This window comes from Martes martes (assembly GCF_963455335.1).
Source record: "Martes martes genome assembly, chromosome: 12".
In the NCBI taxonomy this organism is placed as follows: Eukaryota; Metazoa; Chordata; class Mammalia; order Carnivora; family Mustelidae; genus Martes; species Martes martes.
The window spans coordinates 85150906-85170193 of NC_137900.1; the positions used below are offsets into that span (position 1 = coordinate 85150906).

The following is a 19288-nucleotide window of genomic DNA, read 5'->3' on the forward strand; positions in this document are numbered from 1 at the left end:
TACCCAATCAATACAAGGAGCTCTGAAGACATAGAGAAAGATGCAGTCCAATTACTTAGAGAGATCAGGGAAGGTTTTTAATATATATACATATATATTTATATTTATATTTGTATTTATTTCTAAAGTCGGCTCCACACCCAACATGGGGCTTGAACTCACGACTCTGAGATTAAGAGTCACATGCTCCACCGACTGAGCCAGCCACGTGCCTGGGGAAGGTTTTTATATCCTCCCATTTAGATTAAGTCTTGAAGAATGAGTACGAGACTGACAGGTGGGATAGGACATTTGGGAAAAAAGAAACTCTGTATGCAAAGGTTGAAGTTATAAAATAACATGTGTGGTCTGGAGAACTAGTAACAGTTCCAAATACCTACAATATAGGGTTTGGAACTAGAAGGGGAGAGAGAGCTGAAGCTATGGAAAAACACCAGGATGGTCCGAACCTGAAGGAGGACTTTGAATGCCAGGCTCATCATCATCTGCGTCCATAAATCATTACCACTAACTACCATCTATCATACTCGTAGGATATATGTTTTACATATATTATATACATTACCTTCGATTCCCACAACAGCCTACGAGGAAATGAAGGCTCAGAGAGCTTAAGGAATTCTGACCGAGATCACATGGCTAGTAAGTGAAGAAGCCAGGAATGAAACACACATCTGTCTGATTTCAAAGCCAACGAAAGGAATTTGCCTCTAAGCGATAGGCACTGGGAAGTTCGGGGAGGATATTTTGTCTTTTGAAGTTTTTTTTTGTTTTTTGTTTTTTTAGCTCTTTAATTATGTTCATTGACGGAGTGGTTTTAAGAGGGAAACATAGTTAGATTTAGTTTTGGAAAGGTCGCTCTGGTCCAAGAGAAGGAAGGGCCGGAGTCTGAAGACCATGTTTGGAGGCTGAAAATAGTGCAGGAGAGAAGAGCCTGGATAAGGTGGTGTGGGGAGAGACGGAGAAGAGGACTGGACAAACAGTTTAAGAAGCAGAATCTGCCAGATGCCGTGAACAGGCCGCTCTGACAAAAGGGGAAATTATGAGGTCATTTATGGATATGCTGGTACCCTGAAGGTACCTGGTCCCATGCTGAACGCAGGGGACACAGAGATGTGCAGGACATGATTTCCTCTCAAGAACTTGGTAGTTCCCACAGCCCGAGAATCGTGTCTGTGCATTCCACTGGAACACACGTACCTCAGAGACCACATTCCCTCTCCATTACTGTATCTCTGGAGTCTTTAATGGGTCTAGAGCCAACATCATTGTAGAACATTCTCAACTCTGCCACAAACCAACCTGCAAACAAAGAGGCTCTTTTTATGTAGGCTGAGGACCGTTGAGGAACTATCTGTCCTCTAACTCTGGCTGTAACTACTAACAATAGTTTTATGAAAAACAAAAGCAGATACCTTTTACTGAACACTGATAATGTGTGAGCACTGTCCCAAGCACCTGAGGGACATAACCCTCTCATTTCTTTGCTACAGCAATCCTAACTTACAGGGCTCGTACTCCTTCTTCCAAGGTGGCAAACTGAGCTCAGAGACAGAAAATAACTTGCTCACATTCCTTTGGTTCCCTGAGACCACTTCACTGATCATCTTGAGTTGGGGACACCTGGGTGGCTTGGCCGGTTCCGTGTCCGACTCTTGATTTCGGCTCAGGTCAGGATCTCAGGTGAGACTGAGCCCCACATCAGGCTCCGTGCTGGCCATGCAGGCTGCTTAAGACTCTCTTTCTCCCTCTCCTCCACTCCTCCCCACCCACTTGCATACACTCTCGCATGCATGTGTTTAGATGCATGCTCTCTCTCTAAACAAACAAACAAACAAACAAAGTAACAAACAAAGCATCTTGGAATGTGCCACCTTCAGGAAGGCTCTATCTATTACCTGGCTCCCAAATTTTGTCATCACCTGGGACCTTCTGGACCTCGTTCCTATTTCCCCATGGCCCCTATTATGCTATACCATGATGTAGACGTAATTTACATATCTGTTTTTCCCCTTTGAAAGACAGGACTAGATCTGCTTTATCTTTGCTGCTTAATGCCCAGCACTGGGTCAGAGCACTGCAGATGGGACCAGACATCCTCCTGCATGGTTTCTTAAGCACCAGTCACTCATTCCGGGCTGTCCCCAGGTCTCCTGGCCATCCCTAGGCTCACTTACCATAGTCACTCAGGATCTGCAAGGCCATACCTCTGGCACCCATGGCTTAAAGGTAAAGCTCCCCCACCGAAATGGAGCCAGGGTGGAAATGACATACTCTTTAGACCAATAGAACTCAAACTATGGTCAGGAGGCCCTAAGATCCCAAGCCCATACTGTGTCCTGACATGAACAGCAAACCTCACAGTGTCTGTTGCCTCCACGTCTCCTGCTTCTGCCATCTCTCTGCTGCAGAAGGGGAGCAGTGTACAAGGAGGAGGCGACGTGGGCTTTGGTGGTGTTGAATCTCAGTTCTGGCCCAGCCAGCCGTGTGATCTATGGCCAGGCATGCACTCTCTGAGGCTCTCTTCCTCTGTGAAAAGGACAGAGAACACCTCCTCCATTGGGCTCTGATGCTAACTGAATGTAATCCCTGGATGCCGCAGGCCCTGGAGAGGCAGTAGGGGCCCGGTGGCTCTCAGGAGAGGCGGAGTTGGGTTCGCCTCCTGGCTCCTCCTCTTTCCAGCTCTGTGAGTAAAGTGGGAATAAGGAAAATACCGTTCTCAGAGCAGTGGGAAGAGGAAATGAGAGGCCAATAATGAGCTCTCAGCACAGTGCTCCGCTCAGAGGAAGTCAGTTAATGGCAGCCACTGCTTAACTAGGCTACAAATGGAACATCTTTACATAGCATAAATGACTTTCCCCCATCTTACACTGAGTTAAGAGTGGAGGAGTTTGAAACCATGTTGCAACCCACTCATCAACAAACAGCCATCTCTTCCAGACAGCCAACCCCCAAGTGCCATCGGGACTCCTGGCAATAATAGAGCTCCACCTGCCACGACACAAACCCAGCAACACAAACCCAAGTCCACGTCAGCACACACGGAACATCTACTCCTTCCAGTCTGGAAGCCAGAACAACTTTATAGATCTTCCAGCAGACAGAGCCGCAGAGGTCAAACCAGAAACACCAAACCATATTTCCCAAGGAGTCCCGATCCTCCTCATTCATCTGGACAAGGGGGGGACTGGGGCTATTTCAAACAGCTGCCCGTGAGGCAGCCCAAGTAGCAGTGCCAAGACTGGTGTGTGGTCAGGTGTTAGTGTGGCAAATGTGGCAGCCAGCTGCTTTTGCTAAAGTGAGCTCGCTGTCCGGCCAGACCAAAGGTAACAAAGGTTTATGGGACGTGGACCCACATTCAGAGCACTGTCAGCAGATACCCTGCTACATGGGAAAACGCTTGCTTGATGATGGTGCAGGAGAGAAACGCAGACTTGGAAGTGCCCCATATCGCTCACATGGAAAGCCCTCTGCCCGCCCCCCTTCACAGTCAGGGTACCCAAGGGAAGGTACCCAAGGGACATGGCAATGTGCTAGAGAGGGACAGCAGGAACCCCAGACCCCCACAGAAAGAGGAACTGACTAGACCCGGGGATCAGCCCTCTAGATGCAAGTTATGACAGCGAAGCAAGACTAACAAAATGAACTGCCGTCCAGCTTTCCCCAGTGAGACAAAGGTGGCAGAGACAGCAGAGACAGAAACAACCACAGCGGTCTCCCCTCCTTCCCCTTCTCTAAAGTCACATCCACGTCCCCTCCCCCAACTCACAGGAGTCAGACCTCAAGAGTTCATTACCCACCACATCATTTGGGAGGCTCTGAAGGTCATCAAAAGGAGTTTCCAGGGTGTTGGTGTCCACGTTGAGGATCACGACATCATCTAGGGCCATGTTTCTGACTTTCTGCAAATAAAAAAAAATCCAAGAGAAAAAAATCATTGAAGCACCATGAGGACACAGATACTTCCACTGGCCCTCTCTGGGGAAAGGGCATAAGGAAGAACAGTGACAAAGGCTTTGACAAAGGCTCATATTGTGGCAGGCCCAATGCTAGGTGGTTCACATTTTCTGAGGCCTTTTAACTGTCACAAAAACTCTATAAGCTTTACAGTCATCCCCAAGTCCCAGGAGTGGAAAGGGTTTCACAGAGATGAAGCTGCCTAAGTTAACATGCTCAGGTCACACAGCTAGGAAGAGAGATCTTTACTCTCCAACATTATTTTTTTTCTTGTATTTTCTTTTCTTTTCTTTGTTTAAGCAGTAGAAGCTGCGGTCTAAAGCTCTGGGCCCCAGGAACTCTGATGTACAGCTCGGCCCTTACAACACCCACATTCAACCCATCCCCTTTCATTTACCAAAAGCTACTTGCCCATCTCTCTTTTGGACCTTGTCACTCTTGGGTATGGAATACAGTGTATAGTCTGGTGTTAACACGTTAACATTTCCCTTAACCACTAAGAAGGAAGGTCACACTTTTAGTTGGATCCCATTTTCCATAGAAACCCAGTTAGTGAGTCAAGGCTCAGAGGCTCTGGCCGTAAGTCATAATTCCATGGGCACAGGAACAGAGAGGGTAAGAGAGACGTGCTTACTGGGTGTACACCTTGGTATGGGGAGGAAGGGATAGAATAAGATAGGGAAAGAAAAAGTCCACCATCCGGGAGCACCTCTCCATAGACGACAGAAGTATGAGATGACGTTTCCTTTTTTTTTTTTTTTAAGATTTTATTTATTTGACAGAGAGAGATCACAAGTAGGCATAGAGGCAGGCAGAGAGAGCAAGGGAAGCAGGCTCCCTGCTGAGCAGAGAGCCTGATGCGGGGCTCGATCCCAGCACCCTGAGACCATGACCTGAGCCGAAGGCAGAGGCTTGCTTAAACCCACTGAGCCACCCAGGCACCCCTGAGATGATGTTTCTAATCACGCTATTCACCCGCTACCGGAATCCACCTCCACTTTTCTCCGGTTCACCGACCACTCCCAATCTCATTTAACCCTCTTCTCCTCTCAAATATCAAAGCTCATTCTCTTAGAGTCTAGAACTTCAGAACTGTTGTCTTTATCCCAGTTGGCCTCAGTTAATTAGAAAGACGCTACAATTCCAAAACTGGAATGCTTGTGGGTGTGAAAGACAACATATCATGCCAGGGCAAAAGACATACAGTGGGACATATGGTCATCTTACTTATATAAGGTATCAATGTATTAGCTGCCCTCTGAGGCACTGCAGATCACTGTGAAGATGTGCGCTGCCCGAGGACGCCCAGCCCTCCAGCAGGGGCTGAAATGTGCTAAGTCGCATGCCTGGGTCAGGGGTGGTGGCGGTGGGAGGAGGGAGATGCCTTTTCCTAATTCATCCCAGAGCACTGTATTGCCTAGTGTTGGGGCTGGACCATCCCGATGGCTGCTAAGCCAGAGTCTGCTAACATCCTAGAAATGGACAATTACAATATAGAATATATAATAATATAATATAAACTAGAAGCCCCACGGCTGTTTTATACTTTATCTCATTTAACTCTTACCGAACTCTGCAAAGCATACGTTATTGCTTTCACCTTATGTCCCTGGAGAAAAAGGAGGCTCAGAGAGGTGAGGTAAGGGGCCGAGGTGACAGGGAGAGCCACCTCCCCAGCCATGCTCCTGGGGCACCACACTGTCGCTCCTTGTCATTAGACACCTTTGGTGAGACCCCTTGTCACTGCGCCCAGCACCCCTCTGCCTGCCTGCCTTCCTCTACTGGGGTGCGGGCTCCTTCAGGGGCTCATCTGTTTGGCTCACTGCTTCCTGACGACCAGAACCCAAGGAAATGGCACTCAGTTAGCGCTCAGTAACGCTGGTCGATGCTTGTTCTCTCCAACAGCAGAACTGTAGTACCAGAACCTGGTACTTCAGTAAATTTTCTGACATTCCACCGAGCAGGAAGGGGGCGCTGAGCTGGACAAAAGCCTCCCACAGCTGAAAATGGTCTCAGGGGGTGGCATTCTGGGTCCCTCCCACTGAACACACCTAGAAACCTCAAACTGCTTTTGCTACTGAGTTTTCCAAGCTACCAGGGGCTAGCCCACAAACCTCTCAATCCACACACCAGCATTTCCTGAGTGCTCACTCTGGGCTGAGAACCGCAGAGAAGGGACAAGACTGCTTCCTTGCAAGTTTATTCGACCCTCCAAACCCTGATACTCACATTAATCCACTGCTTTGTCTACAGGGTAAAGAGCTATCAGCCAACAGCCTGGAGAATAACACAAGTCACTAGTGTTTCACGAAGCACAATCCCCACTTTTCAGATAGAACATTAAGGCTCATGGCAAACAGTCCAGAGCTCCTTTGCTGTCTCATTTTTCAGTTCAGGAGGTTAAACACCTCACAATGTGCTGGTAGGAAGTCACACAAACAGCCTCTACAACTATCTTTTTCACTTCTCTCCCTTGGTGGAGCTCACACAGATCCTTTCTGATTCGCCAACCCAGCTGGAGACAAAGTTTCACCATTCCCACCATAGGAATGGGCTTGCCCCAGTTTATGCGGCTACTATTTGGCTACTTTGTCTATAAAACTGGTAAGACAACTGGAAAGAAAACCACCGGCCCCTTCTCAGTAGCTCATGGGCTGTCACTTCAAAAGCTGAGACACCTGAAATGGAACCAGAGAAGGGGGTACGAGGAACTCTGTAACTCAGCAGGGGACTCCAGGCCTGGACGGCCAGTGCACCCCAGAGTTGCCTCTTCTGCCTCATCTGACCTTCTAAACAGCCCCAAACAGAAGGGGGGCAGGGGGTTTGGCCACTGGAGAGAAGCCTCTGAGGCTGAAAGGCTCAGCCAGAGGGATGTTGATTCTGGACCAGAATCGGGCGTTGTTTCTGTGTTCCCAGCAAGGCCCCAGCAGCACAGACCAGCCCTTGTGGGCTCTCCATGGCCTGGGCTGGAACAGGCTTTTGATTTCTTCCCACTCCTGGCTGGAGGGCTTGCCGGTTAAGCTGTGTGGAGTGTTTACTTTTTCAACAATGGCAGCAGGCTGAAGAAGAGGAAAAAACCTGGCCCTTTTCTCTGACTTAGCAGGCCAGGGTCCCCTTAGTAACCAAGATGCCCAAGCACCAGGCTCCAGGCAGGAGCTGGGTCGGCACAGTTTCCTCTTCAGGACAATGCCGCCCTCCCGGCAGCAAGGCCTCTTCCAAAGGGGCTGGCGTAGACTCAAGGGCCTTCCTGAAGCTCAGTGTTCCCAAGGAGGGAATCGGAGGCCAGCTTGGCCGGATGGTGCCTTATCCCTGAAAGGCTCAAGGAAACAGGAGCAATGAAGAAAGCCAACCGCCACTCCCCCTCCCTCCCGCCCCCCTGCCCCAACAAAAACCCAACCCCACAAAAACCTCCAAACTACGGGGGTGGCGGTGGGAAGTGCTGGTGGAGGAGGAAGCTGGACGAGGACTGGATGCCAGCTCATTTAATCCCAGCCACGCTAAGGGAGACAGGACCATCTCCGTGGTAGGGATGAGAAAATGCCCCAGATCACATTGCTAGTGAGCGGCAGAGCTGACTTTTGGACCCACTCTTGACTCAAAGCTAACTATCTCTGAAGACATCCCAAATCCAATTGCTCAGACTCAGAACAAGTACCTGTAGGGCGTGAAGCTAGAGGAACACTCTCGGGCCAGCTTTCTCTGACACAAAATAAGCACTTGCCTTTTGTATCATAAAAATCACATATGCCTGTTAAAAATAAAAGAAGGGATGGGGCGCCTGGGTGGCACAGTGGGTTAAGTCTCTGCCTTCGGCTCAGGTCGTGATCTCGGGGTCCTGGGATGGAGCCCTGCGTCGGGCTCTCTGCTCAGCGGGGAGCCTGCTTCCCCCTCTCTCTCTCTGCCTGCCTCTCTGCCTACTTGTGATCTCTGTCGGTCAAATAAATAAATAAAATCTTAAAAATAAAAAAAGGGGATGGACGAGAAGAAAAGAAGGAAATTATACTTGCTTTCATCTCTCCATTTGTAGACAATGTTCTGACGTCTCCTTTTATAACCATTCACCCCAATCCCTACTTTTAAAAATATAGTTAAAATAATTCTTGTTTCTTTCTGATTTTCTCATTTATTACAATATATGAATGCTCTATTTCATTAAAAACTTTGTGAAGACCATTGCTAATTGCCACAAAATGTTCCATTTCATGGAAACAAACTCAACCAAGCCCCTCCCATTGGCTATTATTTCCAGTTTTTCAGAAATTTTTATATATAATATTATCACAAAATTTGTAGGCATAAAGCCTTGTGCTTCAGGATGGATTCCTAGAAGTGGAATTTACTTTCCACTTCTTAAAAAGTGTCCCTCTCAAATTCGACTTTGAGGGAGATATCTTTACTTCCAATTATTTTAAAGTCATTTTATCCACAGCTTGTGTTTCCTACTCTAAGTGAAGAAAAATCAGCAAAGACACGAGCAGATGTCAAAATAGTCCTCCAAAAACCCTACCCAATTAAAACACTTACTAGTACCGCAGCACACCGAGACAGCTCTCCGGTAGCTTGTCCCACCAACACATTCCCTCTCTTTTTAGTTACAACATATGCCAAAGCTCCTGCCAGCTGCAAACCCTCCCCCCACCAGACTCTATAGGCTTTTTCTCAGAATGAAAAAAAAAAAAATACTGACATGCACACCGACTTTCCAAATGGCATTTCTTGCACAGAGAAACACACAAAAATGGCATCTTCCCATAAATATTGTTAATCAAAAATGTCTTTCTCTTTATGCTTTGTCACAGACAGACTTAGCCTGACCCCAGCCTTTCAGGACAGGGAGGGAAACATCATCGTACGGGAGGTGGTCAGGGCAGCTGAGAGGTTACAGGCTCTAATACGGGCTTCCCTTAAGGATCGCACCTCTACCTTGAGGGCTACCTTAAGGCAATTCAGGTTTTCATCTATGAAATGGGGATCAAGACAGTTCCCCCTCACAGAATTGCTGTGAGGGTTAGATAAGCAAGTGTATGTAAAGGAGTTAGCCTGATTCTCCGGACACCCGAACAGCCGTTCAACAAACAGTGGCTCTCCTGTCCATCGGTCCCCTTTCCTTCAATAGTTTCTGAGAACTCGGTGGAGCCTGGCCAGCCTCACTTCAGAGGGACTCAGTTAGCAGTAAGTTTGCCTTTCCTTGTGCTCCCCTGAGGTCAGTCCCACGACAACAACAACATGCCAACGAGTTATTTACAGAGGTATTTGATTCCTCTCCTAGTCTTCGGGCTTCTTGGGGGTAAGAAGACTTATCTCTGCACTATCAGTTCCTACCCCAACACCTGGCTCACAGTAGGCAATTCCTGAATGAAATGAATGAATGAATGGGGGGCAGCAGAGCAGAGAGGTGAAGGGCACAGGATCAGGAAGCCAGTCTGTGAGTTCTAACACTCACCAACTGGGCCAGCTCGGGCATTTCATTCCATTTCTCTGTGCCCCAGTGTTGTCCTCTGTACACTGGGGATGACAACAGTGCCTCCTTCACAGCCTTGTGATGAGGACTAAATGGGTTAACATTTCTAAAGTAGTGCAGTGGTGCCTGGTACAGGAGAAGCTCAAGATAAGGGAATTTTATTTTGTTAAATTAAAAAGAACAGTCCTTTGAGGGTGGTGGGAATATTCTATTGTGGTGGCAGTGGTTTCATGAATGTATGAAGCTATCACAATTCACTAAATTCTATGCTTCAAATGGATGGTTTGTCCATAAATTGTATCCCAATGAAGTTGATAAACATATTAATACTATGTCTAGAACATGGAATACAATCACAGTAGATGGTAAAAAATTAACAACGCATGAATGGTGAATGAATGTTACACCACAAGGTAATTAGTCCCTGGTACATTCGATTTGCAACTGAGTTTGGCTCCCTGCTTCTTTCCTTTCTTTTATCTAGCCCAGGATTTTTTTTTTAAACTTTGTATTTCTGCTCATGCCTTCTTAGGATAAACATAAAAATCCAACACCCCTAGAGACACTGATATACCTCTCTACACAAAAGTGTAGTCTGAGAATCACTCTACCTTTGGTGTTTCCCCTGTAAACCAAGACTTTATTGAGCCTTACTTTCTAAAACTGGTCATATGAAAACAATGTGTTTCCTCCCCTAATATTTAAAATAGGGACACTAGTTCCAACCATACCAATACCCCTCCTCCCCCACAGATGGGAGTGATCCCGCCTGTCTAGGGAGGGGACTGGGCAGCTAGTGACAAAATGTAGAACTCAGAACCAGTCCATAAGATGAAGAGGAAGGGTCTGTACTGGCAGTGTGATCTCGGGGATTCAAGGAGCAGTCAGAAGCATGTGATGCTCCCCTGGCTGAGGAAGCTGGGAGCTAGATGTGGAGGAAAGCTGGTCCTAGACCTTGAGGAACAGATCAGCTTCCTCAGCTGAGCGCTGGGCCCCTATTTAGGATGGGGGTCAGTGAGGCAACATGCACGGAGTCAATGAGCCAGCAGGCCGTACATCTTTTCTCTTGTCCTTCCAGAAGGACTGTCATCAGGGCAGAGACGGGGCATGTTTGTCTCTCCTCTTCCAGTGCCCAGCGCGGTGCCTGACACAGGGCAAATGCTTATTAACTAGAGAATGAATGGGATATTGTGGCTGGATCCACTCTGCTGGGAGGCAGGCTTAGAAGCAGATGTCAACGTAAAGCCCAAATGGACAATGGAAGCCCAAAGTAAGCAAAATGGAGTTTGCTCAAGGAAGTGCAATGGGAATAAGAATGATGATGGCAGTGATAATAATCATGTGAAATTATCATGATTAATTAGTGCAGAATTAATTCACGGTTGACACAGAAAGTAAGATAGGAGTTAACATAGGGGTTAAAACTGTGAGCTCTGGAATGAGACAGCCAGATTCAAGCCTTGCCTCTGTGACTGTGTAACCTCCAGCAATCTCTTTACTTCTGAGCCTCAGTTTTCTTATCTATAAAATGGGGATATTGGGGCACCTGGGTGGCTCAGTCCTTAAGTGGCTGCCTTCAGCTCAGGTCATGATCCCAGTATCCTGGGATCAAGCCCTGCATAGGGCTCCCTGCTTTGCAGGAAGCCTGCTTCTCCCTCTCCCACTCCCACTGCCTGTGTTCCCTCTCTCTCTGTGTCTCTCTCTGTCAAATAAATAAATACAATCTTTTAAAACAAATAAAAAAATAAAAAATAAAATAAAATAAAACGGGGATATTACTACTTAGTGCACAGCTGTGTTGTGAGGGTTAAGTGATAGAATGTGCAGGAAAAATTTAACACAGTACCCGACTGCAGTAAGTGAACAATAAACTGGGGGGGGGGTACAGAAATAGAGTTTCTATCCTTGCAATTTGAAAGTTAGGCCACTAACATGGATTACAGTTCCAAGACTTTAAATTGGTTTTCAGACCAAAGGCAGAAGCTGCTAAGACTCCATCCACTATGATGATTTTGTGCTATTAAAACTGAAACCAGCACCAACCTAGTGTTCTTTTCCTAGCTATGTCCCAGGGATGGGAGCACATTCTCTGGAGCCAGACTGCCCAAGTCTGAATTCCCAACTGTGCCAGTTATGAATGTGCTGCCTTGTGCAGCAGTTTCCTCACCTGCTCGGAGAAATTAAAATAGTACTGATCCCTGGGGATAATAATGGTTATCCTTAGGTAAGAGGGCAAATGACTACAAGAGGACACCAGAGGGGCTTCTGGGGGATTATTAGTATTTTGTTTCTCACTCTGGTGGTGGTCACATGGCTGACTGACCTTGTTGTGCACGCACGATGAGTGCGCTTTGCCCTAGAAATCTTACACTTCAATAGTAGTATTGTAAACAAACAGTAAATGGCACGGACGTCACTGGATCATCATGGTCACTGCATGAGTTAAAATATGTAGAGGAACTTAGGACAGTGTTTGCTACACAATAAACACTGAGTATTGATTATTCTGAAAAACATCATAAGGGTAATTATTCTGACAAAAAGGATTCACTCTAGAATGTATTTCATGGTCAGAAAATCTGTCTGCAAAGGTAGACACCTCCAGGGCACATGGTATTTCTTCAGTCTGTCCTGCTGCCTCTCCAGTGAAGATCAAAACAGCAACATTACCTGGGCACCTTCTGAGAGACCCTTGTGGTCCTATGTCGGCTGGGTTTCAGGGAGCAGCAGGACGGAGCAGAAGGAGTGTGAGTCAGATGGACAGGGCTTTGGGTTTTACCTTAATTCTTACTCATAGGACCCCAGGCAAGTTATTTAAATCGAGCTGAACCTGTTTCCTCATCTATATAATGGGGCCATCACCAAATACTATATAGTATTGTGAGAAGATTAAGTAACAGGAAAATAAAACAGAAATAGTTACTTGGCACCTATGTGGCCATGTTCCATCCCATCTGCCCAGGGCACTGGCCTTGACCGCAGGCAGGCCTTCTCCCTGCCGGAGTGACCCCTTGAGGCCTGCAAGCCTGGTCTCGTCTCCCGTGGCTGAGGCAACACCTCTGAGACCAGCAACTAGACCACCAAGGAAAGCCGCCAGGTCCAGACCGACTCTGGGCAAGGACACCCTGTTTCAAGAGAATGTAGCATGTTCCCAAGTCAGAGCGTTGTCACACCCACAACATGCTTTGCTGCCTCAAAGAAAATCTAGTCTCTGTCTCTCTGTGAGAGAGGCCAACTGATATGGCTCCCAACGTTAGGTCGCCCTTCACTCTGACTTCTCAGCAGCTGTTTTAATTTTGAAAGATGGAGAACATGACTCTTCCATCTTAATAGTGTGTTAATCCAAATTTTATGCTGCACGCTACTGCTGGGTTCATGGAGTCCCCTCTTAGGCTAATTCTACTCCTGGTGGGCCAACACACTGCAAGGCGGACAGGGACTGGGGTACATGGGTACGCCACCATCTTACGAACTCTTACAACAACAACAACAACATGATAGCTACTAGCCTGTGTGCTCCTCCCACACCCAACCCTTTATGAGTACCCTATCATGTCATCCCCACCACACTCCTGTGGAGAGAAGGAAATTGAGGATCGGGGAGGTCAAATAGCTTGTCCAAAGTCCTCTGGCTTGGAAGCAGTGGAGCTGCACACTGAACCCAGTCGAACACCAACACCCCATTACCCAGTGCACCTTATGAATTGTCTGTGTGACACACTGTTTCAACCAACAAACATACTGAGCAACTGTAATTTAACAGATGTTTGTTGAACACATACCAAAACAATTAAGCCCTTCAGGAACTTGATGGTTGGCCCAGACCCCATTAAAATTCCCAGGCGAGAGGGTTTTCTCCAGAATAGCATACCCATTTGATGGATGAAGAAACTGAGGCTAAAGAGAGTAAGCAGTCTGCCCGTGCTCTTATAATCGGTGTTTGTCAGAGAAAAGGATTTGAATCTCGGTTCCACGTGCCAATGTTCTTTCCACTATACGGCACATAGAAAATGTGCCCAAATGCATGCGCATACATATGAGCACATAACAAAGAACAGCATGGGAGCTGGTGGCCTCCTAGGAAGAAAGGAAAGAGAAATAAGAGGGAAAGTGGAAAGGACAAGAAGAGGAAAGGCAAATCTTCAGGTTTTCTAAACTCTTTATTCCCTCCTGAAATCTTGGATCCACGCAGAGGGAAGAGTGACATTTTCCTTCCCTTCCTCAGGCCCCAAAGGTCACTGAGCTGCCAAGCAGTTGATAAACGTAGTGGCTTTTCCTTTGGAGCCAGGAGTCACTGATTTGCTCCTTCCTGCTCCGCAAAATTAAAAATCTAAGCCCGACAGTTCAGAGGACCCCTGAAACTGCCGCTGGAATTTCCCAGTGCGCTTTAAACAGAAACAGAAGCTTGACAAGCGAGGGACGTGGTACAAGCCCCTCCCAGGTCAGGCCAAATCCACTCCTCGCAAGATAATAAGCACCGACTCTCAAGTCCAGGGATTTTTGACCCAGGTCGGCGGGGAGCGGTTTCTCCAATGGGCGATTTTTCCTTTCCTGACCTTCCCTCTACCGGACGTTCCTCCAGTCATTCACCCGTTCAGCTGGTCCTGCGTCAGTCGGTCATTAAGGCCAACTTCATGCTAGCTTTTAAGGACAGTCAGCCATGTAATGAAACGTGATCCCTGAAGTGAAGAAGCCCTCGCTCGGCCTCCTGACGGGGAGGGCATGGATAGGGAGCGGTGGGGTAAGCTCTACCCAACTGGCTTAGAAAAGGCACAGGAACGTACGGTAGAAGAGAACATCTCCCTTCGCACGGAACTTGCTCCATTCCCTCTGCTGGATGATCCAGGGTCCAAGGTCAGAGAATCCCAAGGCTGGAGTCCCGGCTCTTTCACTCACTAGCCAGGTAGCTTTAGGCAAGGCACTTTACCTTCTTGGGCATTCGCTTCTCGGTGAGATGGGAGTCACCGTCCTTACCTTCAGGACTTTTGAGAAGATGAACGCTTAAGTGGGGCCTGTGTTTCCTAGAGGGCCAGCTACACGGCCAACTACACAGCCTCTGCGAGAGCCGGGTTCTGCCAGCTCTCCCGGCAGCTCCCTCCCTGAGCCTGCCCTTGTGGTGGTGGTGGTCTGCCTCAGAACGAAGCAGGCTCCCCAGGCTGGAGACTCAGCTTCCTCATGTGTCACAAACAAGAAGATGAGGAAGGTCTGTGGTAAGGCACAAAGGAGGGATGAAGAGGTAGAGCACTCGGTGAGATGTGAAGATGGCCCAGACCTAGGTCACCATGGTCCCCTCCATCCCATAAGGCCATGTCTTCTATAAAACCTTCCTGATTACTCCTGCCCCACGGGAGTTGCCTTCTGGAAGTCCTAAGCGCCAAGCACAGTGGATCATATATGACCGGGCCCGCAAAAACCAAAACCAAAACCAAACAAAAAACTTGTTCAGTGATGTTTCCAACTGTTTCATGTATCTCTGTCACGTTTCCTTGAACCATTCTAACCTTCCTATCTTCACAGAAACTGCAATAACACTATTGTCGTCTATAAAGTACTGCAGGGTTATTAAATACTATCATTTTAAAATGCATTTTTTCATCTGATCCTCAAAGCGACCTCACGGAACAGGCATTATTAATCCCATTTTACAGATGAGAAGACTGAAGCATTCGCACCAGGTCCCTGTGTAATAACAGGGCTAGGACATGAGCTCGGGACTGCCTGAGCCCAAAGCCTGGTGGTCTCCCTCTCCTGTCTGTGTAGCCCCTCTACTTTCTCAGCTTAGTGAGGATCAAGGACAGTGACTAGGTCACAGATTTATTTTGTAACCTCTGGATAGACTTATCAGTGCCTAGTTGCAGAAGAGCAAACAGACCCTAAACCTGGACCAGTATCATATTTTTCTTTTGTATATACTACAACACTTCACACAATGAAACAACTTGGTTTGAATTCTGGTTCTGTAATTATTAGCTATGTGACTTTGGACAAGTTACTTAACCTCCCTGTGCCCAACTTTCATCATGTGTAAAACCGGGCCTCCACTACCGGAGCACAGGCTTGCTGTGAAAATTCAGTAACGTGTGTACCGTGGCTGGCAGGATTTCAGAAACAGTATCCATCCAATTTCAAACGGTGAAACTTGAATTTAAGAGTTTCACTGGGGGTAGAAGGGGATGTCGGTTCCCTAGTCCCAAAATGGTTTGGGGTCACCCTCCATAAAATAGGGCCTCATTCCTCCCACACAACTGCCAACTTGCCATCATCCATTCATCACTAGGCACAGAGAACCCGGACTCCCATCTCCACCTGCCTTTTATTTGAAATGTCAATTTTTAAAGAGTGGAGAGGTTGGAAACCCAATTTAACAAGCACGCTGAAACATTGTTTATTGCCCCCATAAACATGGCTTAGTGAGAATTACGGACTTAATCAGAGTGAACTTATCTCACGGTGAAAAGGAACACTTTAAATTTCAGAAATGGCACCTTCACTGTGAAAATCTCTTAACTTTTCAAACAAACTACAGGGGGTCTTAAACATATGGGCAGTAAAGGGGCAGCCATTACTGTGATTTGTCTTGCCCAAGAGCCAAGGAACCCTAAAGGTCCATAACAACTTTAAGATCTAGGAAGAGTGTTTGGAAAATCATATTCGGGGGACACATCTCTAAAAACACCCAAAAGGTCTGCCGAGTAGGAAATAATTTCTGTACAGCGGCTGGGGGGCGCCCCAAGAGGATGGGCCCTGGTGTCATCAGAACAGGCTACTTAATGAAGCAGCAGCACCAAGAAAGCACACCACGCCTCCTAAGCGTAAGAGTAAGCATTTAGCAAGATGTAATATTTTGGTGACCTGCTTTTAAGAAAAGAGGTGTTACATAAATCACGAAGGCGGCTCAATGGTTTGTGTGTGGTTTCTTTTTTTTTTAAGCTATTCCAGAGGATGAGGTGCTGCGAACCCCAACTTCCCAACCTGAAGCTTCATTAGGGCTGCTCTGATCCTTCCAGGAAAGGTTTTCATAAAGACGCCCCATTTTGCTGAGAATCTATCAGCCTGGCTGCCAGAGGCAGGAAAGGCAACAGATATAAAATTTTATTATTTCAATGCCCCAGTAGCAGCCAGGAGGACTTAATGAAATCGCCAAGATTTACAATCTGAAATAGCTATTGCACAGACAGATATGGTTAAGGGAGCTGCGCCCTCTGACCTTTCAACCCTTTGATCCTCACACAGCAGGTGGCCTGGAGCCCCCTCCTGGGCATCTTCCCTCTCTTCCGACACTGCCGAACCTTGATGTGCAATAAGCCTGACCCTACACAGGTGACTCTCGTGGTGCTTATCACCAGCAGCTGCTGCTAATGGAACGGCCCAAATCACTTGGCCTCGAGATTCTAACTCCGAGATGGGGGAAGAGGAGTCTGCCACGAGGTGTCCAAATGGTGCCGAAATGATGCTCAATAATTCAGCCCCAAGTCCAGTTGTTTGACAATGCTTAACGATGTCATTACAAAAAAGCTGTCCTAGAAATGGAACTATGTCTCCTCCGATTTATACTTTGAGTTGGGGAAAAAAAAAATCACCTTTTAAAAATAAATCACAAATCTCAGAAAAAAAAAAAAAATCAACCCCGAAGTCCCAAATGCATCTCTCAGAACTTCCCTAAAACCATGTGCAGCAAATTTATACCAATGAAAATCAAAACAATTTTTGGAAACCTAAAATTGACTGTTTTCAGTTCCATGAAATTTCATTTAAAAAGCCCCATATGCCAAAATGTCCAAATTCTCTTATTTTTAAAAATTGGGATGACTTCCAAACTCATAGCTATCTTTTTCTTCCTTTTTTTTTCTTTTAAAGCTAGGGATGGGTAATGTGCATATGTACTTATCAAGCTTCATAATTTAACCCATTCGGTCAGTACAAAATATTTGCAATAAAATGCTGCAGAGGCAGGATATAAATTTATTACCAGTAAATCATTCAAAAGCAATTGATGCCAAGGTTTAACAGATATTACATTTGGTTAAAGACATGTCCAGAACCCTAGGCAGCCCCAGCCTGCAGCTCTTAGTTTTTGTCAGATATCTGGGTTTATGGAGGGAAGGATTTTAGGGAGGACTCATAAACCACTCTGTGGGATACTGATAACTTCCAAACACAAAAGCAAACTTTAGTGCCACTGTTGATCTAACTCAGGGAAAGTCCTGAGCCAGTGCCTTTATTTTTAACAAACATGGTATGGTGGCCCCACTCTACCTGCAAAGGCCAGAGCTCAGGTCATTAATGTCTGAATCCAAAGGCAAAGAAAACACTCACTCCTCTTGTAGCCTACATGGCATAGCTCTTAAGTACTCAACTTTAAATTCATTTTGAAATCAGCTGAGAATCAAACAATATGTAAAGAGAGGTTTACAGACTCCAATTTTAGTCACACTTTTCTCTATGGGTGTTTAAGTTTAGTACAGAAAGCAGTTTATGGAGAAATCAGTTTAGCAGGGGGAAAAAAAAGGTACGGTTACTACATCAGAGTTTGACCACTTTGTACAAAATTATTACTAAGCTGTCTTCTTCAGAGACGCCCAGTGGAAATCCTTTATTAACAGTAATCTCTACCACTGAGTGAGGGCAAACTAGTGGGCATGGAATTTTAGTCACATTCTTTCCGTCATCACGTAAAGGCAGGTGCCCCATTTCACAGATGGTAAGGCGCACGTGCACAGGAGTTCAGGGACTCGCCCACATCCCGTGCAGACAAATGGTGGAGCTGGATTCAAACCTCGGCTCACTGCCTACCAGGAAGGCCCATGGTCTATCCATATCTTCCCCCAAGAAGCAAAACAATAACACGCAATAATGTGTGCAGAAAATACCAGATTTCAGCCTGCTTACACATTGCCGTGGCCCATTTAAAGGCCTTCCGAATCAATTATTTTAGGTCATTAAGAGGAAGTTTAATTTGGTTGACAAACACCCCTACTGCGGTGACCTCACCTATCAACAACAAATGTCTGATGGTCACAAACCCGGACCAGGAGTCTGCGGAGCACGGTGTTAAACAGAACCACATGTGCCGGGATTCCAAGTGGGATCTGCCTAGGCCGAGGGTACGGCTCTTCAATCATCACACGGCTGGTCTCTGAGCTCCCACAGGGGCCCCACCCCTAATCACTTGCAAGGACTTTAAGAAGTCACCAGTCCCATGTGGCTGGGCTCGGTTAAAAGTGCCTTTGAGTTAATGTCAATTTAGAAAAAGTCACTCGCTAAAAAATACAAAAGGAGGCTGGGAAAGGGGAAAGTCAATCTTTGGTAGATGCCTTTGAACTATAGAATATTGATATACGTATAGTTGCTTCCATTTATTTGGCACCATGGGTCTGGTACCAATTCCCTCACTTACTGCTCATTAAAAACTTCTATGAAGTGGGGAATCAACCCATTTAAAAGCAAGGTGTCTGAGGCTCAGAGAGATATATTAACATCCTCTCTGCAAAGTCTATACTCCCCTCATAGGGTGACCATTAGAAATGGTATGGCTCAAGGGCCATGTATACTGGGAGGCCCTCATTCAATGGTTGATATCATTAAGTATTTCCAACAGGCATCTCTCTCTCTCTCTGTCGCTCTCTCTCTCTCTTTCTAAAGAGTTTATTTATTTGATATAAAGAGAGAGCGCACAAGCAGGAGGGAGAGGGAGAGGAAGGCTTCCTGCCGAACAGGGAGCCCGATAAGGGGCTCAATCCCAGGACTCTGGGATCATGACCTGAGCCAAAGGCAGACGCTTAACGGACTGAGCCACCCAGGTGCCCCCCCGCTTTTTAAAAACAGATTTACTTATTTATTTTAGAGAGAGAGAGTGAGAGCACGTGAGCA

General features: G+C 46.6%; 1 protein-coding gene across 1 annotated transcript in view; it reads right to left on the bottom strand.

The window, feature by feature from the left end:
• The window catches only part of DENND1A (DENN domain containing 1A), a 494905-nt gene that overhangs the window by 175351 nt on the left and 300266 nt on the right, over window positions 1-19288 (bottom strand). Inside the window, exon 12 of the mRNA XM_080819425.1 lies at window positions 3801-3902. Coding sequence (XP_080675551.1) covers window positions 3801-3902 — 102 coding nt within the window. The remainder of the gene's footprint in view (window positions 1-3800; window positions 3903-19288) is intronic.